This window comes from Lissotriton helveticus, chromosome 7 (assembly GCF_964261635.1).
Source record: "Lissotriton helveticus chromosome 7, aLisHel1.1, whole genome shotgun sequence".
Taxonomy (NCBI): domain Eukaryota; kingdom Metazoa; phylum Chordata; class Amphibia; order Caudata; family Salamandridae; genus Lissotriton; species Lissotriton helveticus.
The window spans coordinates 1,079,603,346-1,079,629,559 of NC_136068.1; the positions used below are offsets into that span (position 1 = coordinate 1,079,603,346).

The following is a 26,214-nucleotide window of genomic DNA, read 5'->3' on the forward strand; positions in this document are numbered from 1 at the left end:
TCTCACAAAGGTGGCAGGCCTTTGAAGCTTCCCCTATGTGAACTCTGCCCATCCTGGGGGAGGATGCATGGCACCTCATCCCAGGATGTGCATTGTTTGAGGCCCCAGAGAACAGCAGGCTCCCGACCCCAGGGGTCCAGAAACATGTCTGGTGGTGGCAGTTGAAAGCAGCCACTCAGCCTGGACACTAGTGGTAGGTTAGTTTTTAGGGGGCATCTCTAAGATGCCCTCTGTGTGTATTTTTCATTAAATCCCACACTGGCATCAGTGTGGGTTTAATGTGCAGAGAAGTTTGATACAAAACTTCTCAGTTTTCAGTGTAGCCATTATGGTGCTGTGGAGTTCGTAATGACAAACTCCCGGCACAATATACTCTTAATGGCAGCACTGCACTTGCAACGTCTAAGAATTGACTTAGACACTGTAGGGGTACAGGGCTTATGGACCTGTACCCTCACCACTGGTATAGTGCACCCAGCTAGAGGGGTGACTGATCTATGGCAGGGCAGTGGGTTGCAGGCATGGCACACAGGGATGTGTGCTGTGTCGACTCTTAACCGCATGCGTGCTGCGGTCATTTTTGCGCTGTGCGGCTTTTTTTCAAAAGCCGCGTTACATGACGAGCTGAGCTCGTCATGAGCATCCGAGCGGCGCAACCCATGACGAGCTCAGCTCGTCATGAGGATGGAAGGGGTTAACTTTGTTCTGCACCAAGACACGCAGACTGCAAAGTCAGTTTGTGTGTGTAAGGGTACAGGACCTCTAAGGGTGGCACAATAAGTGCTGCGGTCCTTTGAGGCCTTCTATGGTCACAGTGCCCTGGGTAACTGTGGTACCATTTACCAGGGACTGACCTGTGGACAGATATGCCACTTGGGTTGAGACTTAAATGCAGTTTTAGGGAAAGAACATAGGCCCTGGGTACCTGATTAGCAGGAGCCCAGGGCACATTCAGTCAAAGCACATCTGCAATTCAGCAAAAAGTGGGGGCAATAATGCATAAAGAGGGCACTTTCTCACAACCACCAGCAGAGGTAACAGTAATAAATTGCATATGGAGAAACTGGAATTCAGATGCCTGTAGGAAGCTGGTGCTGTATATAATATACCAATGTAAGATATAGTGTGCAGAGGTACAGCAGAGGCTAACTTAGGTAAGCTCTCTTTGTGGTAGTGTGGACGAGCAGTTAGGCTTATCCAGAGGGTTGTTTAAGCATTGATAGGATCCACTCAATCAAGCCTGATGCACACATTCAGTATAAACAAGCATTTACAATGCAACGGTCTCGCCTTTGCAAAAGTTAGAGCGATTGGCATTGTAAATGTCAAACTTTTTATTTATGCGTTGGTTTTGAAAACGGATAAATAAATGGCATTGTCATTTACAATGCCAATAGCTTAATCTCTCGGAAATGCGAGACCTATTGCATTGCATTTCGCTGCCTGTGCAAGAAAAGTGTGGGGTGCAGGACGAGATACGACAGGATGCATGCATATTCCGCTAACAAGAAAAGCAATAGTGCTGGGGTTTGACTTCACTAAGTGTGAGGGGGTAGAGGAAGAGGTGCGGGTATCCTCCACGGGAGTGGGGTGGGGGTGGGGGGGCAGGGGGGGGGGTAATTGGGCAGTGATCAGTTTCTGGACTTTCTGGGATATATGCCATTCTAAAGGAGGCCCAGATGTTAAATGTCAAAGCCTGCCTGGGCCGTGACCGCCTTATTCAGCTGTTGGGGGTCTGACACCCCCCTACGCCATGGCTTGGTGTTCTCTCGACCAACAGGTGGAAACTGGGAGGAGTCGTTCATGAGCTGGGGTGGGGGGGTGTCAGGCCTTCTCTGCCAGGGCCTCTCTTAGCTGTGACCTCCTTGTCCAGGGAGCACGTGCGCTCTCAGGCCCCCTCCTCCGGCGGTGAAGGGGGAGCCGAGGCCTTTCCGCTGCCTCAGACCTGCAGGAAGGCAGCTGCTCCCACCAGCTGCATGGGAGATGTTTTCAGATTTCTGAAGTCTGTGGCCTTGTGCCCAGGAAAGGCTCTCTTTGAGTAGAGAGACCGGGAGACTGTTGGAGGGAAGTGCACTGCCGAAGCGGGTCTGAGGTAGCCACCGGGAGTGAAGATGGGGCGAGGAAGAGAACTCACGATGAAGGGCGGCAGCCGCAGGGTGACATGTTCGCTGGATCAGGGAACCCACGGGGCTGTCTCTCTCACACTGCTGTCTCTCTCACACTGCTGTCTCTCTCACACTGCTGTCTCACACACCATGCTCTCCCTAGAACACACACACTGCTGTCTCTCTCACACTGCTGTCTCTCTCACACTGCTGTCTCTCACACACACACTGCTGTCTCTCTCACACACACACACTGCTGTTTCTCACACACTGCTGTCTTTCTTACACACAATGCTCTCTCACAATGCTGTCTCTCATGCACACTGCTGTCTCTCACACTGCAGGTGCGGGTTGTGGGTTTCCAGCGAGTACACATTTTTTTACTGTACGCCCACTTTTCCCACCCAGAAAAAAAGGTGTAGTCCTGTCAAAATATCCAACCTTTTCCAGTGTGGAAAGAGAACACTGTGGAGCTATCAAATACCATCAAACATGCATTGGTAGATATTTACAGATTCACAGTGTGTTCAAATCCTGGAAATTTTGCTTTCCAACCTCTGTACATAGATTTCTGAAAAATGGCGAAACACGAACATCTAACCCTTGATATAATGATCCCTAGTGTAATCTGAGAGGTATTATCAGAGCTCCGATACAATATGAACGCAGCCGTAATTTGTCACCTCGGTAGATTGTACGAAATGTATAAGTGGATTTATTTTATAAGGACCCAGAGTTTTGAAGTATTGTGACCCTTTAACTAGCAGATATTTAATAAAATTCCACACCATTGGATGGGGTACGGTTTGCTCGCCATGCACTGTTGATGGAGGTTTTGCCAGGCTTGATCGGCTAGCGGGGGCTGTTTGTGGAGAGTTGGGAGGGAAGTGGAGGTTTCAGCGAGCGGGTTTGCGGCTCCAATTTGGATGAGTGAGGGAAGTGGGGAGGATCACATGGCTCTGGAGCAGGGGGAGGCTCCTGTAGGGGGGAATTGTGTCCCAGACGGCGGGAGTTTCAATGGCAGTATAGGAATGCTGGCGGGGGGGGGGTCAGGCGGTCAGGAGCACGTAGGGGATGAGTGGGTGGTGGAACTATTGAGGCAGTAAATAAAGAGGTACACGCAGACAGATCTATCAAGTCTGAGGCCCGTGCTCTTTAAGTTATTTCACAGACTCGAGTTAAAAATTTAAGTTTTACCTCACTCTGTCATCATTCATACAGTCAGATATACCCGAAGGAGTATTTGAAACTCTCCAGTCTGACCTCGAACAGCGGTGAGCGTTTACTGTGCCTCCTCAAATGAAATCAACACGTCTCCTACATATAAATCACTCAGTTCCCAGTACCTTCTTGCAATCCACTCTGCTGTCTTTGCCGTCTCTTTCAGGTTTTGAAAGCCTGGGCAGTTTCATATTTCCAAGTGAGGCATAAAGGGGGAGTCCCTGCACTACATGCATAGAGAAGCGCTCAAAGATCCGAGACATCAGTGCTATTAAATAAGGTGTTCCCGGCCACCCTCTCGTCTCAGCATGAAGTGCACCGTGCCCAGGCCCCAGATCATTTAAGGGATAATATCCTGCCAGGAGGTTCCTCGGAGGGCTCATGTGGAAAGGGGCAAGGGGGACACTGTGTTTAGGCAGCCTGGGGAGGAGGCAGCGAGGAGTTTAGTTGTTAAGTTAGGGGGAGCGCTTGGAGGGCCGCATTTCTGCGGTTTTGGCTGCGTGAGGTTTGTGGTCAGGATGGAGGAAACGGATTGGGACGGGGGTGCGGTGGGGGAGGAGCGGTAAGTTGGACAGCTGGGGAGGAGGTAGCGAGCGGTCTGTTGGCAGGACGGATGGAGGGGCGAGGCCATAGCCACAGGGGACCTTTGCGGCTGGGGGAAGGAGTAGTCATGCTAATGCCTTTCATCCTTCAGAGGTCGGTTGGGTAGTGCCGCGGGCATGGCAGGCACGGTCTGTGAGGGGTGAAGAGGGTATTGCAAGGGAGGTTGTGGGGAGGGTGATGGGTGCCGAGCAGATTGTCACCTTCAGAGGTGACATGGATGGAGTGACCTGGGTTAGCCGGGCTGAGGGTGTGCGGTTCTACGGGGCGCAGGGGGGCGGCAGCACCCGAGGCTGGGCCCATGGCCACTTGACGGACCTTGCAGCGAGCGCATGGAGGTTGGGGTACGGTTTGCTCGCCATGCAGTGTTGATGGAGGTTTTGCCGGGCTCGATCGGGTAGTGTGGGCTGTTTGTGGAGGGTTGGGAGGGAAGCTGAGGTTTCAGCGAGCGGGTTTGGGGCTCCAATTTGGTTGAGTGAGGGAAGTGGGGAGGGTCGCATGGCTCGGGAGCAGGGGGAGGCGCCCGGATAGGACACACAGACAGACATACATACACTCCCGCAATAAACTTGAGCATCATGTGTAATAATTTCAGGACAAGTCACACCGACTAAAATTACAAAACGGCGATAAGTGTGTTCTCTTAGATGAATACAGGGGTATGAAATGTGCATACATGCGAATCCGATTAAGGGAACGCCAAAGCGGCTGGGGCCTGTGCGCTGTGCATGCCCTGTGCATTATTCAACACACCAGGTGAGCCTGCTCTGGTGCCCTCTGGATGAGCCTCCACCCACAGCCAGCAATCACCTGGACGGGGGCTGTGTGCTTCAGAGACAACAATACTAAAACAAGTTTCCAGGTGTCTGTGTGAGTAGCTCCGGGAGGGGGTGCAGGAACGGAGACATGGACAGCGGGATGAGGGGCGGGAACGGAGACACGGACAGCGGGAGGGGGGCGGGAACAAAGACACGGACAGCGGAAAGGGGGGCGGGAACAAAGACACGGACAGCGGAAAGGGGGGTGGGAACAAAGACACGGACAGCGGAAAGGGGGTGGGAACAAAGACTCGGACAGCGGAAAGGGGGGCGGGAACAAAGACATGGACAGCGGGAGGGGGAACGGGAACAAAGACACGGACAGCGGGAGGGGGGCAGGATACAACCACGCGGGGGTCTTCAGAGGGGACCGGGAGCGGCAACAGAGACGTTACCAATGACGAAAAAACAGCCCTGTAAAGAAAATAAAAGTAAACGCCACCCCTCCGAATGACGAACAAAAAAGGGCGGGCTTAAAAAAAAGCAAGAAATGCCAACGAATCTTCTCCAGCCCCGCGTGACACATATCTCTTCCAATGGCTAGCCTCCATTTACGAAGCTAGCCAATGGAAGAGAGAGGCGGGTTAAAGCCCCACTGTTGAAGTCATTAAATCTTCGGCTCCGCCCCCACTACTTCGCAGTGCGACGGTAGCCTCGACCTAAAAAGTCCTAACTAGAAAAAATATATATATTACTAAATTCAAGCTGAACCTACTCATTTATAACCCACAGACAACCCAAATCAAAACTTCACAGTTAAAGAGCTAGTATGGGACCATGATCCATTGCAATAGTGCTATATATGCCTTATTACAAATGGGACAGCACTCAAAAGATGGTTTCAAGTCGATAACAGAGATCCAGTTTTAGAAAATCATACTTCTAGGAGCCTTGCCATCACTGTGCAGGCTCAAAGCAAATAGAACGAGGAGTAACGTGGGCTTATATATACCAGAATTGAAAGAAAAACACAAGTACCCCCAACCCTCCTCCAATTGCCTGTAGTCCTTGGCACATAACTGGGCTCATAACATGAGGCAAGATAATTGATTTTTCCTCCAAGAGCTCATTCACTTTTGATCCTAAATACCTTGGCTGAATGCATATTTAGCAACCCTTAAAAACAAGTAGTGGAATAACGTGTGAAATTTAAAGAGCAACTGTAGAGAGACTGAAATTATCATACTATTGATAACCCTAACACAATCCTACTCGAATTTCTCACAGTGATCCTTCTTGCACCCCGACAACGCATGCAGTTCAATCTTACACAGGCCTAAGCCCAAATCCACAGTACAAAGATTAGAGAGAGAGGATTTGAGTCATTCATGCTACTACATTTAAAATTAAAATAAAACACCTACTATTCACTGCCATGCAGACATTTAATATAACAAAACCGTTCCAATGAAGACATTTGTAGAGACATGAAAAGTTCAGAGGCCAGCGGCGTTATACCAACCAATCAACCGAAAAACAGTACGAATTATGCATGCCATAGGATTAACAGGATCTTTGCAGCAGTTAAAAAGTCGGTGTATATATTAATCTGAAAGAAACAGGTTAGTATTAGATTCCTTACCTTAGAATATCCCCAGGCGTCAGTCTGGATCCGGAAACTTTTGCGTAGCAGTACCCCTGCGCGTCGGTAGGCGTCGTCTGCAGGCGTCCCCTGCGGCTCCGCGTCGTCGGCGTCGTGCGCCGTGATGACGTCGCTGGAGTATATAGACGCCGCCTCCGCGCGCTGACGTCAGTTCTTCTTTTTTCCGCGCCAGTTAGCGCAGATCCGAAGAGCAGTACTCCGGTCTTTTGACCAAGTTTTTTGTTAACTGATTGATCTTTACGGTGCCGGTAGGATGCCCGGTTTCAAGAGTTGTGACGAGTGCGACCGCATGATGTCGGTCACCGACCACCATCGACTCTGCCTCCGGTGTCTGGGCGCGGACCACGACGTGGAGTCCTGCGTCGACTGTCGGGCCTTGACTGGAAAAGCTAGGCGGGAGCGGTCCCGCAAGCTTCTCGAACTCCGGTTGTCGGCCCCGCGTCGAGAGCGGTCCCGGTCCGGTCGGAGGTCGAGGGAGCGGTCGAGGGAGCGGTCGCGGAGCCGCCATGGGCGCTCCGGGAGTCGCCACCATTCCTCCGGCTCGTCAGGTAAGCACAAGAAGTCGGGGCGTCGCCATCGCACCCCCGACTCCCCCCGACGCCCGCGTGCTGCGGCCGGGGGCTCGGGTGACCCCACCCCCGCGGTCCCGCATGGGTCGCCGACGCCGTCTACCCCACACCTGTCGGTCCCTGGGGAAGGCGCGTCGCGTGAGGAGATCGAGGCCTTCCTCATTGCTATGAGGGCGAGGTCTTCTCCGGCGGGGCCTTCGGCGCCTGCGGGCCCGTCGGTTCCGTCTGGGGGCCCGAGCGGTTCGGGTGCTCCTGCCCCGGCGCCGCCGGTGGCTCCGGCCCCGGCGCCGCTGGTTCCCTCTGGTTCGTCGCCGGCTGGTCTCCCGGCCTCTCCGGCGTCGGTTCCTGTGGGCCAGCCCGTGGTACCGCCCCCGCGTGGTGCAGCGACTCCGCCGTCGGCTCCGGCCGGCGTCGGGTCCCCGGCACCGACGCCGCGCGGCGCCACCCCCCTTTCCTCCCCGACTCCGGACTCGGAGCCGGACCGGCGTCGGCCGACGCCGGACCCGACGCCGATGGGGCCCGTTGACCCCGATGTCTATATCGTCGACCCAGAATATGGGTATGACGAGGAGGAGTATGGAGAGGGTTGGGAGGGGTCTGAGGACCCTCTATCCCGTGCCTGCCAGTACGATGTGGACTGGGTAGGTGATCTGGGTGATGCCAGTGGCCTGGACGAGTCGCCCAACCCTGGGTTTGTCTCTCCGTCCCCTGTGGCGTCCGAGGCGGGTGCTGCCTATTCGGTGGTCCTGATGAGGGCTGCCAAGGCCTTACACCTTGAGCTCCCCGTCGCGAAGGTCAAACCGAATATCCTGACGGAAGTTTTTAAACCGCAGTCATGCCCCCAGGAGCCTCTGCTGCCGTTTAATGAGGCCCTGACGGATGTCCTTCTGGGCACCTGGTCCAGGCCCGCCTCTGGTGCGCCGGTTGACCGGAACGTTGCCAGGCGTCACCGTCCCTGCGCGGACGACCCTGCCTTCCTGTCCACCCATCCCTCCCCGGAGAGTCTGGTGATCCAGGCCTCCACTTCGCAGTCCGCATTTCCGTCGGCTCCGCCCGACCGGGAATCAAAGAGGTACGACCAATTTGGAAAGAAAGTGTTTTCCTCTTTGAGTGCTGGGCTGCGGTCTTGTAACACCGCGTGCCTCTTGGGCCGCTACACCCACTCCCTGTGGGATACGGTCGAGGAGTGTTTGCCGCAATGCCCCCAGGAAGTGCGGGACAAGCTCACCCGGGCCTTTGTTGAAGGCCGGGATGCGGCGCGGTACTCGATCCGTTGTGGTCTGGACACCACGGACTCACTGGGACGGGCCATGTCCACTACGGTGGCGATTCGTCGCCATGCCTGGCTGAGATCTGCCAACTTCTCACCAGACGTCCAAAATACGCTTATGGACATGCCATTTGATGGCAGTCGCCTGTTTGGTGACAAAGCGGACCACGCGCTGGAGCGCTTCAAGGACTCCAGGGTCACGGCCAAGTCCTTGGGTCTCTCGACCCAGACCCAGCGCCAGCAGACGGGTTCGTTTCGGCCCTTTCGTGGCCAAGGGAGAGGAGGTCCCACACGTGCTGCCAGCCACGCGGCGCAGAGCGCTCCCCAGCGCGGTGGCGCCCGTGGTTTCCGCCGTGGTGGCGGTAGAGGCCAGCGTCGTGGTCAGTCCACGCCTCCCTCCGCTGCGGCATCCAAGCCTTCCTAGTCCGAGCTTTCGGGCTCACGTGACGCCAGTGGGTGGCAGGGTTCGCCATCACCACTCCCGCTGGCGCGCGATAACATCGGACAGGTGGGTGCTGCAGCTTGTCCGAAGGGGCTATGCCCTCCCCTTCGAGTCCACTCCTCCAGCCATGCCACCGCAGAACCACCGTGTGTCGGGGGACCACTTGACACTTCTGCAGGAGGAAGTTACGGCCCTCTTGGCCAAGGGGGCCATCGAGCGCGTTCCTGGGCCAGAAGTAGGGTGTGGTTGCTACTCCCACTACTTTCTGGTACCCAAGAAGGACAAGGGAGGCCTGCGTCCTATCTTGGATCTACGGAACGTCAACGGCTTCCTCCGGAAGGAGAAGTTCAAGATGTTGACTTTGGCTCAGGTCTTGGCTGCTCTAGACCCACAAGACTGGATGGTAGCGTTGGACTTGCAGGATGCGTACTTTCACATCCCCGTCCTGCCGGCCCACCGGCGTTGCCTGCGGTTCACGGTAGGCCACGAGCATTTTCAGTTTATCGTGCTCCCTTTCGGCCTTACCAGCGCCCCACGGGTGTTCACGAAAGTGATGGCGGTGGTCGCAGCTCATCTGCGCCGGTTAGGGGTTTCAGTCTTCCCCTACCTCGACGACTGGCTGTTGAAGGCGGGCTCGCCCCAGACAGTCGTCCACCACCTTCAGATGACGGCAGACCTCCTGCACGAGTTGGGGTTTTCCATCAATGTGCCGAAATCACACCTGTGTCCCTCTCAAAAGCTCCTTTTCATCGGAGCGGTTCTCGACTCGGCGCAGTTTCGGGTTTATCCCCCGGAACGGCGGGTCCGGGATATTCAGGCTCTGATTCCCATCTTTCAGCCGTTATCCCGGGTTTCGGTCAGGTTGACGCTGCGGCTTCTGGGGCTGATGGCCTCCTGCATCCTTCTGGTGCATCACGCCAGATGGCGGATGCGGGCTCTGCAGTGGGACCTGAAGTTTCAGTGGGCCCAGCATCAGGGCAACCTATCCGACCATGTCCTGATCTCGGAGGGCACTGCGAGACAGTTGCAGTGGTGGCTTACAGACCGCGATTGGGTCAGGGGCAGATCCCTCTCCCTTCCCCAGCCGGAGCACGTGGTTGTGACGGACGCGTCCCTCCAAGGCTGGGGTGGCCACTTGGGAGAGGCGGAGATCAGAGGCCTCTGGTCTCCGGCGGAGTCCCGGCTCCATATCAACATGTTGGAGCTGCGGGCGATTCGCCTGGCACTGAAGGCATTCCTCCCCTTTGTCATCGGGAGTGTAGTGCAGGTGTTCACGGACAACACCACCGCCATGTGGTACTGCAACAAACAGGGCGGTGTGGGGTCGTGGACCCTTTGCCAAGAGGCTCTGCGCCTCTGGCAATGGCTGGAACGTCAGGGCGTGACTCTGACGGTTCAACACCTGGCAGGTTCTCTGAACGCCAGGGCGGACGAACTCAGCCGTCGGTGCTCGGTGGATCACGAATGGCGTCTGAACTCGGATGTGGCGAGAGGCCTCTTTCAGCAATGGGGAGAGCCTTGGTTAGATCTATTCGCCACAGAAGAGAACGCGCAATGTCATCAGTTCTGCGCGTTGGAGTTTCCAAGACGGCACTCGCTCGGCGACGCCTTTCGGCGCGAGTGGAGTTGCGGTCTGTTGTACGCCTTTCCGCCTATACCACTTCTGCCCAGAGTGCTGAAGAAGATCAGGCGCGACCGGGCCCAAGTTATCCTTGTGGCTCCGGACTGGGCTCGAAGGTACTGGTATCCCGAGCTACTCAGCATGACAGTCGGTCCCTCGATCCGCCTGCCCCTTCAGGAGGACCTTCTGTCGCAGCAGCAGGGGACGGTCCTCCACCCGAACCTGTCCAGTCTCCACCTCCATGCGTGGAGATTGAGCGGCGACAGTTGAGGCCATTTGACTTGCCTCCTGAAGTCTGTGATGTCATTCTGGCAGCCAGGCGTCCCTCCACAAAGTCGGTATACGCCTGCCGGTGGAACAGATTTGTGGCATGGTGCACAGCAAAGGCTGTGGATCCCCTTTCTGCCCCTCTGTCTGAGGTTCTCCTCTTCCTCCTTTCCCTTGCCCAGCAGGGCTCTGCTCTGGGCACTATCAAGGGCTATCTTTCTGCCCTTTCCGCCTTCTTGAGGCTACCTGATCAGCCATCTTTGTTCAAGTCCCCTATTGTGTTAAGATTCTTAAAGGGCATCACGCACATGTATCCTCCAACTCCGTTCGTGATGCCTCAGTGGGACTTGAACCTGGTTTTGACTTTCCTGATGTGCGCTCCCTTTGAGCCCCTTCATTCCTGTCCTCTCCGTCTTCTCACCTTAAAGACGGCCTTCCTGGTAGCCATCACCTCTGCCAGGAGAGTGAGTGAGCTCCAGGCTCTTTCTATTCAACCTCCTTTCTTGTCTGTTCATCCTGATAAGGTGGTTCTTCGGACTAGACCTTCTTTCCTGCCCAAGGTAGTCTCTGCTTTTCACATTGGGCAGTCCATCACCTTGCCCTCCTTCTTCCCGCCTCCGCATCCTTCAAAGGATGAAGAGCGGCTCCATCGTCTGGACCCAAAACGTGCGCTTTCATTCTATATGGATCGCACACGCCAGTTCCGGGTGGATGACCAACTGTTTGTTGGCTACGTGGGTGAGAAGAAGGGAAGGGCGGTACAGAAACGGACCATCTCTCGGTGGGTCGTCCTGTGCATCAAGGCATGCTACTCTTTGGCTCGGAAGGAGCCTCCTGTTGGGCTGCGGGCCCATTCCACTCGGGCCACGGCGGCTACTACTGCCCTGGGCCGGGGAGTCCCTTTGCAGGACATTTGCCAGGCGGCCACGTGGGCCTCGCTGCACACCTTTGCGAGGCACTACTGCCTGGACAGTCAAGTCCGGAGGGATGGCTTCTTTGGCCGTTCGGTCCTCCAGGACTTTCTGGTGTAGGTTGTATTGGTTCGCAGACCCACCACCGGGGTTGGTATTGCTGGGGTATCTATTCTAAGGTAAGGAATCTAATACTAACCTGTTTCTTTCAGATGAACAAGTTACTTACCTTCGGTAACGATATATCTGTAAGAAACAGTAGTTAGTATTAGATTCCTTACCGCCCCGCCCGTCCTCCCCGTTCTGCGAACTGATACCTAGGGTTAAGGACATCCCTTTCAGGGCCCTAGTTTCAAATGGCACCAGTGTTGGTTCTCACATGGCTCTGCGTGTTCTGGCGCGGAAAAGCTGTGTGCAAAGAACTGACGTCAGCGCGCGGAGGCGGCGTCTATATACTCCAGCGACGTCATCACGGCGCACGACGCCGACGACGCGGAGCCGCAGGGGACGCCTGCAGACGACGCCTACCGACGCGCAGGGGTACTGCTACGCAAAAGTTTCCGGATCCAGACTGACGCCTGGGGATATTCTAAGGTAAGGAATCTAATACTAACTACTGTTTCTTACAGATATATCGTTACCGAAGGTAAGTAACTTGTTCATTTTGTACGCCCGTAACAAATGGATCTAGTGATTAAGCAAGGTATTAAGGAATAACGCCCTTTTGTTCAACAAAGCCATTAAAACTGCGACTGATGCTCAAGTGAAATCGGATCGATCACACAATAAAGGGACCTGCGAAGCCGCCAGCATAATGTAAGTTACAAAAAAATGAGAACCTCACTTCCTCATCCTCGATACAGCTAAGCTCTGCGTTCCATAACACCATAGCCCCACCTTGGTAGTCCTCGCGCATGACGTGGAAGCACTTCTCGCACAGGCAAAGAAAACACATTTAACACACACCACTAGCCTGTATATAACACGTGCGGATAATCCTCAGCGCCCAGCGTAATGGTAGTAAGAGCTATACAAAAAGTATAATACAATGCGATACATATTCTGTCTGTATGCGTAAAAAAAGCCTCAAACCTTTTCCTAACTAAAGAGCTGCGTGAAAATACGTAGAGCAGAAACTTCTGCCAAGAAAATAGATACAGGGGAAGGGTACAGAGCGGAGAGGGACTGCTAACAAACTGAAGCGGGTACTAGTGACACCTACACGGAACTGGCGGGGATGCCTTAGAGACAGAGTCCGGATTTCATTTTTGGAGGGGGTTAGCGAGGACCGTTTCCTTTTAGGGTAATTTTTTGCAGAAACAATGATCGGTTTGATAATTATAGTCCAAATAAGTAGCAGACACAGAACTCGCGTGGAGTCGATGGGAAAGCCTGATAGGTGCTCCCAATAGTTGAGGCACGGCTTGGGGGCCGGTAAACAGTCCCCGCCCGCAGGTGCCGGGCTCGCCCTGTCACACCCCAGGCAGGAGCTGTCATCCAGCGGGCTGGCCTGCGAACACACTGGGCCGCCCCTGGAGGGGCACTGACAGTTGGCGCATTGCCAAAGTGAGGGGTCGCCAGAGCCCGCCACCCTAACTTAAAGTAAACATTGAAAGCAGACCGAATGCTCTTGGGGACAAACTTCACTTTGCAAACCCACAGGCCGAGGTCAGCTGCAAGTACAGGTCTGTGCAGCCCATATTCTGTGCCGGGCACCCCTTGGCTCCACCGCCCCGGCTGAGATATGCACTCCACCCAGTCACTTACCAGCAGACAGTCAGTGTTGACTTGGCTGGCAGGGTCCCGCAGCATTCGACTTTTTGGGGTGTGGGATGCACACCATTTTCACATGATTGCTCTAATCTTGTCCATTATTCAAACAGAGTGCGTGCTGATTGGTGAGTGCCCTGCCCAAATGGCACCTGGATAAGAACATTCTTCAAAAGTGGGGCGACATCTCGCCCCAACCAACCGCACAGCTGAATTGCGCCATTGTGGCGATCATATATATATTCCATATTTGTCCATGTAAACATATTAATCCAAACATATGATTCCCTAGTTTCAACTTTTTCAATTTGATATACATCCACACGTAGAATGGAATGCCAATTTTCCGTTTTCTTATGTTCTAGGTGGGCCATCAGAACCTCTTCCAAAAACATGAATGAATCAAATTCATCGAAGACAGTATTTTATTGTATAAAAAACCCAATGCATTTCGGGCTAAAGCTGCCCTTCATCAGGGGTCACAGTAATCAGAAGCACAACAATACCCATTATCACTTAAAGCCATCATTACATGTAGCGCAGGCGCGCAACACCCATTGGGCTCACGGGGCTTCAGCCCCCCCCCCCCGCCTGCCCCCCCCCCCCCGTCGTGTGTGTCAGCCCGGGCTGACACAGTTTTGCGGGCTGGCGATGATCGAATTGCAGCCGCACCCGAGTACTTAACAGGTCTTTAACCCCTTCGATGCTGATGACGGAACCGTTCCGTCATCAGTCACGGCTGAGCTGTGCTGATGACGGAACGGTTCCGTCACGACCGCGCCCTGTTCTGGAATGTCCAGCACAGGGGCGGAATCGGCGCCGCGGTCAAGGTGTTAAAAGACCATTAAGACCATCTTACTTGTAAATTAGGCTTTTGTTATGTTGTCACCCCTTCTTACAGCCACTCTGTCTATGGTTGTTTGAATTAGCTCCGTCCCGAAATATTGTTCAGCCCCCCCCCCCCCCCCCCGAAATTTGGCTCTAGTTGCCCGCCTGATGTAGCGTAACATTACTAGTCAAAGGTGAAAGTTTATTTTTTTTTGAAACTACATTGCCAAGTACTATGCGTGTCTGACCCCTTTACAAATCCCTCACAAAGTAATCTAATGATCTCAACCAGCAAATCCTGTAAGCCACGTGAACTGTTCCCCCAGTATATTTAGTGTATTTAAAGTGACTCCCTTTTGTACCCACGGGACAATCTTCTGTCTAATTAAGGAGCCGTGTTTTAAACAGGTCCTTCCTCATGTGGCTCATACTCCTTCGCCCTGAATGATTCTAGCTGCTATCTCCCTTTTCCTTGCGTGCTCCAACCACCTTCTACTTTCTACCCACCTCGCTCAACCTTCCTTTCCCCTCGCATGTAACCCAAGTTTCGTTATTTCTCACCTCACATTCCCTCCTTCACATCACCACGCTATAGCGTGCTATTCCCTCCCCGCTTGGCGTACATTCCCCATACCTCCGAGTCACTCATTCAATTAAAAATCCCATCTATACCCTCCAACTACCTTTCATTTGTTGCCTCCTCTAATGCGCACCTTATGCTCCAAACATCACTTCAACCTTCAGCCACATTCCGTACCTGCCATGAATATTTAAAAGCGGCCTTCATCATCTCCCGTCGGCCTGGGCTTTCGCTCCCCACACAGCTGAACTCAACAAGCAATCATTCCCTCCCTTCCTCGACCTTTATTTGATCACATGCTCCCTTTCTACATTGCTCCCGATTGGTGCACACTTCTCACGTTTCTGCCGTCATTATTGCAGCGTTGCACAATTTAAATGCAAAAAAACATAATTTCCCGTTATGCACCTCAATGATAGACGAAAACCTTAACTACGTGCCACTTCATCACTGCTTATAAATAATAATTATCATTATAACTTCTGTTTGTTAAATGAAATTGTTATTAAGTGCAAATGAAGGTTTATCAAGCTCATTTCCATATAAATAAAATGCCCAGACCCAGGTTCGCTCGCCTCCGGCTCTAGGAGAGGCTCGTGCTCGACCGGCTGTCTGCTTACTGGAGCGGGCGCGGAAAGCAGGAACCGCGCACTGAACATGAATCTGTGGCCGGGTGGTCTATTGTATTGGGAAACAAGCCATGAGCGTGCACACTCCCGAACTTCCGGTTTCGGGATGTGCACGCTCACGGCTGTCTTGAGGCGGAGCGGTGGCAGCAGGAGTGGCGGCGGGTGGCAGCAGAAGTCAGGAGTGGCGGCTAAGGCCGCTGCTGCGGTAAGTGGGGCATAGGGGGGGGGGGGTGACTGTGTGTGTGTGTGTGTGCGCGCGTGCGTCTGTCTGCGCGTCTGTCTGTGTGTGTGTGTATGCGTGTGCTCGTGTCTTCAGCTGGCCTGCATAAGCGCGTTCACAGACCAGAAACGCCGCGCGTTCCCTGACCTGTCTCCCTTCAGAGCCAACTCCATGACAAGAGGTCGAGAGAGCTCGACCTAAAAAGGATATACCTGGACACAGAAATGCATTTGAGAATGGATTTGCAATTGTTACAGGTTAGCAACACGTTATAAAGTAGTTTGAATTGCACAGTAATTAATTTTAGAATACTTTTTAGTTACTTTTTGATTACTTTGACTACTGGGGATGGTATGCCTAGATACCACAACTATGGATCTCACAATACAAGGTAAGTAAGATTTTTTTTGAGCTTTGAGTTAAAGTTTCTATTTTCCCGTACAAGATAACAGTTCAACGATAACATTTTAGGCCCTAAATCTCATAACATGAGTTCCTATGGGAATAAATGGTTATCCGTTTTGCAGGTAAATAAACATCATACAAGTGGGAGTTTTGGGGGAGAGGACCAAGGTTCCCCAAGGTCTAGATAGGCACTATTGTTAGCACCACCAGTGGCACTGGGTCGTGAGCAGAGACCCAATGTTAGCCAATGGGGCTAAGGGGGTTTTGGTCAGGGACTGCTTACGAGCAGGCCTCTCGGGTGTGGGAGCAAAGCTCCTGGGGTAAAGGTCAGCACTTCAGGGACAAACGACCAGCACAGGAGCTGCTCCACTAGCGGCACTGGGGTAGCTGGGTGTAGGGTACCAAGAAGACGTTGGGGACACTGTGCTTTTCAAGGGAGACCTTCGTTTTGGCAAAGTTCCTGCAGGCTCGGGCAAAGAGTCTTCCTGAAGGCAACCACTGGCTGGAGTGGTAAGTTGGGTTCTAGGGGGATGCATGGACACCGTTGGGGGGCCACCCAAGGCCCTGGGGCGGCAGGTGCAGGGGTGACTTCTGGTGTCGGGTTTTCTTACCAGCTCCGGTGGCTGTCGGGCACGATTCAGGTTGAGGCTGCAGGCATCGGCTTGAGGGAGATTGGGGCTCACCAGATCCCAGGTCATGATCGCTGGGGAGACCTCCTCGTGATGTTGGGACACTAACTCGGGCCGTGGTTGTTGGGTGCAGAGTGGTGCAGAATCGCGGATTCATCGGAATCTGGATTCTGGTCTTGGAGTCTTTGTTGAGCAAATATGATGTTCCCTTAAGACCAAGTTTTTAAGGTGAGTGCAGGGCAGGTCCTCTGGGCACTGGATGGCTGCTGGACATGCTGGTTTCTTTGCTGTAGGCAGGTCAAAGGCCGACAGCGCTTGGGTCAAAGCAGTAGTTCTCATCTTCTTCCTGGGTCAACACGGTTCTTCGGTCCTTCTTCTTTCTTCGAATCTGAGGAGGCAAGGGTCAGGGTTGCTCCTAAATACTAGATCTGAAAGAGACAGTTAGTTATAGATTCCTTACCGTAGAATTTCCCCCAGGCGTCAGACTGGATCCGGAGAGTTTTTTTTAGCAGGACCCCTGCTTGCCGATGGGTCGGTTTGGTTGACTCCACGTCTGTCGTTGGCGTCATGGTTGCCGGGACGACACTGCGATGCCTATTTTGACGCTGCCCCTGCACGCTGTTGTCAGTTCTTTCTTTTTGCATGCCAGCCTTGCACCGGAGAGAGCTACCCCTAGTCACTTTTTAACTAACTTTTTTCAACGTTTTGTCGACTTCTTTTTGAGTCTATCAACTCCTGGTGCGCGAGGGATATCCCAACGCTGGACCAGGTTCAAGCCTTGCGTCTCTTGTCACAAACTAATGTCTGTAACGGATCTGCACCATGGGTGCCTTTAGTTTCTGGAGCGCGACCACAACCCAAAGTTGTGCTCCGACTGCCGGGCCATGAATCTAAAATCTTTGCAGGAGCGGTCCCGAAAGATATTGGAGGCTTGGCGAGCAGCTCAGCGTCATTCCCAATTCCGGTCTTGTTCGATAAGAAGGTCTCAATAACGCTCACGAAGCCACCACACCTCGTCGCACTCAAAGTCTTCGAGATCTTCAGGTAAGTCGAAGAAGAAGGCAAAGAAGCACCGACGCTCTTCGCCTTCTCCTTGTCCGTCGGCTGACGCGACATGGGACATGGAGCATTGTCGCTCTAAGGCTCCATCTCCGGTGCCTGATTCAGGGACGACTCTGCACCTCCCCCCGTTTTCCAGAGCATGAGCATCCCTGCCCAACCTCGTACATTTTACCAAGCTCTCCATCGTATTTTTGGGCAGCCCGACTCCACCTGTCCGCCTTCGGTCACCACGGAGCCGGTCTGGGGTCCCGGGCTTTTGATGCTGGTGGCTTCTGGCCTGGCACCAGAGGGCCCCGGGGATCCGGTCCTAAATCCGGATCGACACCGGTCGATCTCACTTGACCTTCCCAGATGCCAATGCAAGCACCGGCCGTGCTCCCGGTTAGTGCCACCCCCGTCCTCACCCCCGAGATGGAGCCGGACTGACGCCGACCGATATCAGATATGATACTGGGGGGCACTTTTGTTCCCCTGTTCATCCCTGGTGTTCCCTACCACCCAGATGGTGATGAGGACTGGGAGGTGTTGCTGGACCCCTTAGCAGACCAGCTTGAAGAGCCAGACTGGAGAGAGGACCTGGGTGATGCCAGTGGTCTGGAATTTTCTCCACACCTTAGCATGCTTTCTCCCCCTACCATGGCTACAGAGGAGGGAGCGTCCTACTTTGTGGTGGTGTGAACGGCAGCCGAGTCCTTGGGCCTGGAGTTCCCTTAAGTGGCAAGCAGGACTAATCTCCTGACAGAGATGCTTCAGCCTGCAGCAACTTTCTCTGAACCCCTTCTATGAAGCCCTCACTGACGTCTTCCTGGGCACCTGGTCCAAACCCAGCACAGGGGCTCCTGTGGAGAGGATGATTGCCCGCCGGCATCACGCGACCCCGGATTACCCGGTTTTCTTCACCCAACACCCTTCCCCCGAGAGCTTGGTGGTCTAGGCTTCTTCTTCCAAGGGTACATTCCCTCCTGCTCTCCCAGATAGGGAATCCAAGAAGCTGGATCATCTTGGGAAGTGCGTGTTCTCTTCCTCCAGCTTGGCACTGCGGTCTATTATTACCACATGCCCCTTGGGCTGATACGCCCCTACACTCCGGGATACGGTCACGCAAGTACTGCCTCAGGGCCTGGAGGAGGCCCAGGCCATTCTCTCCCAAGTGGTGGCAGATGGGAGAGACACAGCTAAATTCATGATTCGATGTGGAGTGGATACCACCGACTCACTAGGCAGTCCGATTGCCATGTTGGTAGCCCTTAGGTGGTACGCATAGTTGATGACATCTGGATTTTTGGGGGATGTCCAATCAACCTTGCTGGACATGCCCTTAGATGGCCATCGCCTTTTTGGTAACAAGGCAGACTCGGCGCTGGATTGCTTTGAGGATTCTCAGGCTGTGGCCAGATCCTAGGGGCCTCGCTACGTCTTCCCGTCCACCACAGTTTGCTTTTCGCCCCTCCACGTCTGGCCTAGTCTAGGCACCTGTTCACACAACCTACCCAGCCTCTACGTATCCCCGCACATGGGACCCATCGAACTTGTGAGTCTGGGTGCCAGCGGACGGGCCAGTCCCCCGTCTACTGTGTCCCCCCCCCCCCTCCCCTGCAGCAGCCTCCAAACCTTCCTCGTCAGACGTTTCAGGCCCATCATCGGTCAGTGGGCCGCAGGATTCACCATCACCTTCCCCACTTGCACTCCATCACATCGGACAGGTAGGTTTTACAAATAGTCCGAAGGGGCTACTCTTTCCCCTTCAAGACTGCCCCTACCTCCATGCCACCGTGTTTCGATCGCATGTCGGAGGATCATTTGGCGCTTCTTTGCCAGGAAGTCTAGGCATTCTTGGCCAAGGGAGCTATTGAAAGGGTCCCTGCGTCAGAGGTAGGTCGTGGTTGCTATCCCCACTACTTTATGGTGCCCAAGAAGGACAACGGTCTATGTCCTATTCTCGACCTCAGGGCCCTCAACCGCTTCCTCCTGAAAGAGAAGTTCAAAATGCTTACATTCTCTCAAGTTCTGTCTGCCCTCAACCCAGGAGACTGTATGGTGGTGTTGGACTTGCAGGATACCTATTTCCGTATTCCCGTCCTGCCAGCCCAGAGACGCTATCTACTGTTTACCGTAGGCTACTTGAATTTTCAGTTCATCGTGCTCCCCTTTGGCCTTACCAGTGCCCCTTGGGTGTTCACGAAAGTGATGGTGATGGTCGCAGATCGAAGGTCAGGGGTTCCAGTCTTCCCCTAGCTCGATGACTGGATGTTAAAGGCGAGCCTGCCCCAGGCTTTCGTCTTCCACCACCAGCCTATGGCGGACCTCTACACTGTTGGGGTTCACTATCAAATGCCGAAGTTGCACCTGACTCCCTCAAAGACGCTCCCTTTCATCAGAGCTGTTCTGGACACAGTGCAGTTTCGGGCTATCCTCCTGAGCAGCGAGTCCGGGATATTTAGGCCATGATACTGATGTTTCAACCTCTTTCCCGGATTTCGTCATGGCCTCCAGCATCCTGCTGGTTGGTCATGCCAGATTGCGTATGCAGGCTCTGCAGTGGGATCTGCAGTTCCAGTGGGCGCAGCATCAGGGAAATCTTACCGACTACTTCCAGATCTCGGAGGAACTGCACAACAACTGAAGGGGTGGTTAACAAACCAAGATTGGGTCAGAGGCAGATCCCTCTCCTTTCCCCAACCAGGCTTAACAGTTGGGACTGATACATCACTTCTGGGATGGGGCGGCCACCTGGGAGAGGCGGAAATCAGAGGAGTCTGATATCCGGCAGAGTGAGTTTGGGCTACATATCAACCTGTTGGAGCTCCAGGCGATTCACCTGGCACTGGCACTGAAAGCATTCCTTACCTCCCTCAAGGGAAAAGTAGTGCAGGTGTTCACAGTCAACACCACTGCCATGTGGTGCTGCAACAAACAGGGTGGGTTGGCGTCGTGGACCCTATATCAAGAGGCTCTACGCCTTTGGATATGGCTGAAACATCAGGACATGACCCTGGTGGTTCAACACCTAGCAGGTTCTCTGAACATCAGGACGGACGAACCCAGCAGTCAGTGCCTGGTAGCTCCGTCCATCATCCCCTTTGGTATCGCTTTGTTTGCCCTAAGTTGGCAGGGTATGCCCAGACGTGGGTCCCTTGCTTACTTTGCCACTGGATTGGCTGAAACATGTAGACCTTTTCACTAGCGCGCTCGCACATTTATTCAGATCACGCCTTTATTGCTTTTTAACCCTTGAAACCACAAGATACCTAATAAACTTTTTTCTTTCCTGGTAGTCAATATTAACACACTTATTACATACACTGCACCAAGCTTTTTCACCACACTGCCTTATGTTTCATTGATCTTAGGTGATCTAGTCCTGGATTACATCAAAACATCTGCAAGCCCCTCCTTTACACTTGCAAGGAGTTGTAGCTCCTTGGTTGTACTAGTGTGCAGCCAGGAGGAGATTCCAAATGATGAAGCATGCCACTTTGGTGGGTGATGGGATTCCGTCCTCTTAATTGAGACTCTTCCCCTTTTGCGCTCTCCTGTGGTGTGTACTGCCCATACGTCTGTCTATATATTTCTTTCTGAGACCCGCAAATTCTTTGTTGTTGTTGCATTTCTAGATGGACCTTTTCCTCACTCTTGAGATTGCACACTGCTTACAGTAACATGCACTCCAGTTTCTATTTCAGGGAGCATTTGGAATGGGTTTTGGTTGTGTTTCGTTTTCCCATATCTTTGATACCTTCGGTCTTGAGGAAACTACACCTGTACCAAGCTGAAGTCATCCTTGTCAATCCGGACTGGCCAAGTAGAGTCTCTGAGACTCTCCCTGAGTTTCCAACTCTTGACAGACCTCCCACTCTTGACAGACCTCCTCTAATATTGGGAGCGGAAGGGTCTGGTCCAACATCCGAAAGTCCAGAGCCTCTACCTTCATACTTGGAGATTGAACAGGAACAACTGTTCTCTCTCAGGGGATCTCCATTGATAATCATAAGCACTAAATAGCCCTGCCCATGTGCGGGAAGCCCAGAGCACTTCTTTACAATATGTTCTTAAGTGTAGATGTTTGCCTTTCTTCAGGAAGGCCTGGATAAGCACCTAAGTTATTAAATGTTTTGCAGACTTTAAATGAGTCTATATTAGCCATTTGCTTTCATTTACATTTAGAAAAGGGTTGATATAAAAAATTTAAAAAACAGGAAAATTATCAGGATCTGTCCTTATAAATCTCATTCCACAAACCTTTTTTAAAAGGAAAATAGGGAAGGAGGAAGAAGATAATATAGATTTGTAGGCTGCAACTCTGCAGATATGAAAACACTGTGCCTTTAAGGGCGCTCAAATCTCACCAATATCACATCATGCCCAGTAGGCTCATCATGCCAAGTAGGTGACAGTTCCCGCAGTTCTCTTGTTACTGGGCAAACAGCAACATTACTTCGAGAAACAGACTGTCAATATACTCTGTCTCTTCCACAGGAGAGGAGGCTGGGATGCTTATGATTTCAATGTAGATTCCCCTGAGAGAGAACTAGAATGACAAGCAAGAAACCATTCCTTCTTTCTTAGGGGATTCTCCATAGATGTACATAAGCACTGAATAGAGTAGCAAGCCAAATACGACAAACTGCAGTGGAATAGAAAAGAGACGACCCATAGAGAAAACTAAGCAAATAGATTCCTCAGGGAAGCCTGTCCTACTTGAGCATCTTTTCTCACATCTCATCCCAAAGAATAGTGTTTGGTGAAAGTGGGAACCGATCTCCACATAGCTGCTTTCATATTTTAGCAATGGGAATTATAGCGATATATAGGCTGCCAAACATTTAATAACTGTAAAAATAAAAAATTCAGACCAACCAGCAGCTACATAGCCTACAAATATTACAATTTACAATATTCAGGAGCACATAGTATTTGGTGTTACAGTCTCAACATACACATATCAATTGTCTCTGTAAGCGGTACCCGTAACTGCAGACGATAGCCCGTCTTATATGTGTCTACACTTCCCACCCGCCACACCTTATTTCCCAGCATCCGTTATATGTATAGTATCACAGTCTTGTTATCTTAAGTGCTAATTACTTCATGAATCAGATCGTGAGTCGGATTCCTGCGCTGCCTGTAGGTAATTGACAAGCTGCTCCCAGAAGTCCCTGGGTCGGGAAGCTTCGGAAATGTCCTCTGCATAAGTCTCCAGCGCAGTTTTACAATAGGTCATGTCCATGATCCAATCTCTAAGTCTGGGGGGGTGGTGGTGGGGGGGGGGGGGGCTTTTGCTCCCCCCACCTTATCGCTATGCGCCTTTTCGCAAGCACTAATGCTACCGCTAAAAATTTCCTGTGTCTAGCATGTTTGAGTCTCCTGACGACCAATATGCACACCAAAGGGGTGTTAGGGATCTGCTCTGATAGCATTTCGGATAGTGTAGTTGTGACTTCGTCCCAGTATGTCTGCAGTTGTGGGCATGACCAGGAAGTGTGTAAGAAGGCTCCGTTCGGTGCCCTGCACCTCTGGCAGGTGTCTGTCTCTATTAGGCCTAGTCTGTAACTTAGCCCGTGTATAGTATTGTTGATAAAGGAATTTGAAGTGGATAATGCGCAGGTTGCAATTCGACGTGAGGAGGGAGAGTTGTGTACAGCTGTATTGCCAGTCTTGTTCATCTATTGACTCACCCAACGCTACCTCCCATCTGCCCAGTGCGACAGTAGATTTCTCAGCCTGTTCCTCTTGGGCTGCGTTATATAAACGTGTTACCAGGTTCTTACGGTTGGGAGCCGTTAACATTATTTGTAACGTTTGCAGCTGTGGGGGTTCGTCCTGAAACGTGGTGTATAAGGACCGAACCGCCGTATGTTAACGTATATAAGCAAATTTCTTCAATGGATGTTGATGAGCACAAAGTGAGGGGTCTGTCCATGCAATAAAGGTATTATAAGGGTATAGTTGTCTCATAGAGGTCAGTCCCATTTCCGTCAGTAGTGTGTGCATTTTCTTTTCTTGTGTCACAGTGATCTTAGAGTGTCTCGCCTTGGGCAGCGCCCGAGCATACACCGGCCGCTTGCGCGCCCTGTGTGCCAACGCATGCCATGCCCTTGAGGTGCATTTGGTAGTGTGAATCTCGTCCCTTGGTGTGTGCCTTATCCGGTCAGCTACAAGCACGGACAGAGGCAGAGGAGCCACGCTGTCCGTTTCCACCGCGATGTGTGGTATGTATGCATGTGGCATGTTGTGCTTGTGCGCAAAGATAATATAGGTGGAAATCTGGCACACCAAAAACCTCCTAGGTGGTACTGTTGGGGTAAGACCTTCCAACTAGTTCTAGCCTGTTTGCCTGCCCATGTTAGTGTCTGCAGATTAGAGCGTAGTCTAGCAAAAAACACCTTGCTCAGCCATCGGTATGTTCCAGAATAGGTACAGGAACCTGGGCAATATAATCATTTTCTGTAGTGCTATTCTGTCCGCCATTGAGAGAGGCATCAAACATTTAATAACTTAAGGGCTTATCCAGGCCTTCCTTAAGAAAGGCAAACATTTACACTTAAGAATATATATATTGTAAGGAAGTGCTCTGGGATCCGCTGCACATAATCTGGATTATTCAGTTCTTATGATTTCAATTGAAATTATCGTAAGAGAGGACTAGGATTACAGGTAAGGAACCATTCAGTTCTTTTTTGCCTGCTGCTAGAAGTGGTTGATGTTGTTTGGTTAGCTTGTTACTCCTCCAGGAAATCAGTTTGCACCAGGCAGGGAAACTGCTTCATTGCTTAGTTTGTGATGTTGTCCGTTTTGTCCTTTAGTTGATCCAGCAGGGTTATGTAGTGGGGACAGTTAAAGGTACTGCTTCAGCCTTCTTTACATTTTCAACCCTCTCTGTTGATTTCGGAAGGGGCACCGTACATGTTCATGCCGTTTCAGTTTATTTTGCCCCAATGGCACCTTAAATTGGTTCTAACCTTTCTAATGAAGATTCTGTTTGAACTGTTACAAATCTGCCAGCCGCTGCTTTTGACACTGAAATCTTTTTGTGCACATCATGTCAGCTTTGCGCATCAGGTGCTGTTTGTCTGCCCTTTACCAGGCAAGGTGGTACTCGGGACCAAAGAGGCTTTTTTATCGAAGGCGTTGGCAGGTATTGCCCCCTTTTCATATGGGGCAGTCTATCACACTTATCACATTTTATCCCCTACCGATCTCCCCAAGGAAGCAGAGAGGTTACATCTGCTTTACCCTTGTAGAGCTGTGAGCTTTTTATATTGATCAGAGGAAAGAGTTTAGGTCTGATGATCAGTATTTTCTTTTGGAAATGTTAGCAACAAGAAGGTCAAGGGGGCCTGAAAAGGGACTTATCTCAATGGATTGTCTATTGTATTGAGATCTCTACTTCCTTGCTAAAAAAGAACCACTATAAGGAATGCTGAAGATTGCCCTTAACAGAAATTTTTCACAGTGACATGGGCTTTCCTTCACATTTTTTCAAGCACTATTATTTGGAATGGGGATGGCCAGTTTGGTCATTCTGTGCATTAGGATTTCCTGGTCTGACCATTCCTTCAGACCCACCATGTCGAAGGTGGTATTGCTGTTTTAGCTACCTGGTGATTGTTACTGTTGCAAATTCACTGTTAATCGAAGCTGACGTGATGTATGGCCTCAGGAAGAAAGTTCAATGAGGAACTGATATCAGAGCACCAGAGTGGCTCCAGTGTTATCACATCCATGCTGCAACTGACATTGAGATGTGGAACCAAAGTGTAACCACCCGCACAGGAGGGCTGTTGCAAAATTTCGAGATCACTTTTCCAGTCTGGAACCAGGGGATATTCAATAGATAATGAACCTGCAGGTAGAGTATCCAACAGGAAGATAATTTTTAAAGGTAAGAAACATTTTCTTTACAGATTTGACATTTAGGAGGCCAAGATAGGTGAGGCCCTGTTACATATCAACTAGACCAGGAGATAGGTCAATTTGGCACTTTGAGATATTACTGGGGCAAATTGACAGTGGTGCCTGGCACAGCAAGATTAGGGGCCAAATGTATCAACGGGTTTTGCCCATTCTGTGTCTATGGGGAATTGTGTTGATACATATGGCCCAAAATGTGATGCAGGTAACAGTGCGGCTTGACGAAGTGTGACAAATTCACAGAAGCTTAGCAAGAGCATAGTGTTGCTTAGGAATAGAAAACGGTCTCGAATATACAGGGTTATCCAAACGAGGAGGGCATGCAAAATGTTCACTAGAAATAGAGGTACACAAATGCTTTTGCTGATTAAAAAATGTATTGGAGCGAGAAATTATGAATGATAGAAAAAGAAATGTCAAGATGCTATATAAAAAGTAATTTTTGAGTGCAGTGTGTGTTTTATTGATATTAGGTTCATTTTCTTAAAAAAACAATTTTGAGGAAATATAACACTTTTATCTTTCAGGCTTTGAGTCAATGTCTTCTGAAGCATGCAATTGCTCTGTGGCAACTCCTCTCTGCTCGAAAGTCCGAACACCTGATAAGGCTTAAAAGGGTAGGTTCTGACAATGTCCAGCTTTTGGAAATTTCATAGTCCTTAATTAGAGGAACAGTTGCTCTCAAAGGATCTTCTTGAATTCATGATAATTTGAATATCTTCAACAATGTAATCTCCAAAAACCTTTTTATTA

At 51.5% G+C, this 26,214-nt stretch overlaps 1 protein-coding gene across 2 annotated transcripts in view; it reads left to right on the forward strand.

Annotated features, from left to right (window-relative positions):
• RNF213 (ring finger protein 213) overlaps positions 1-26,214 on the forward strand; it is a 2,973,532-nt gene that overhangs the window by 2,900,063 nt on the left and 47,255 nt on the right. For both annotated transcript variants that reach the window (XM_078654076.1, XM_078654077.1), the window contains exon 64: positions 25,989-26,078. In XM_078654076.1, the coding sequence (XP_078510202.1) occupies positions 25,989-26,078 (90 nt within the window). The remainder of the gene's footprint in view (positions 1-25,988; positions 26,079-26,214) is intronic.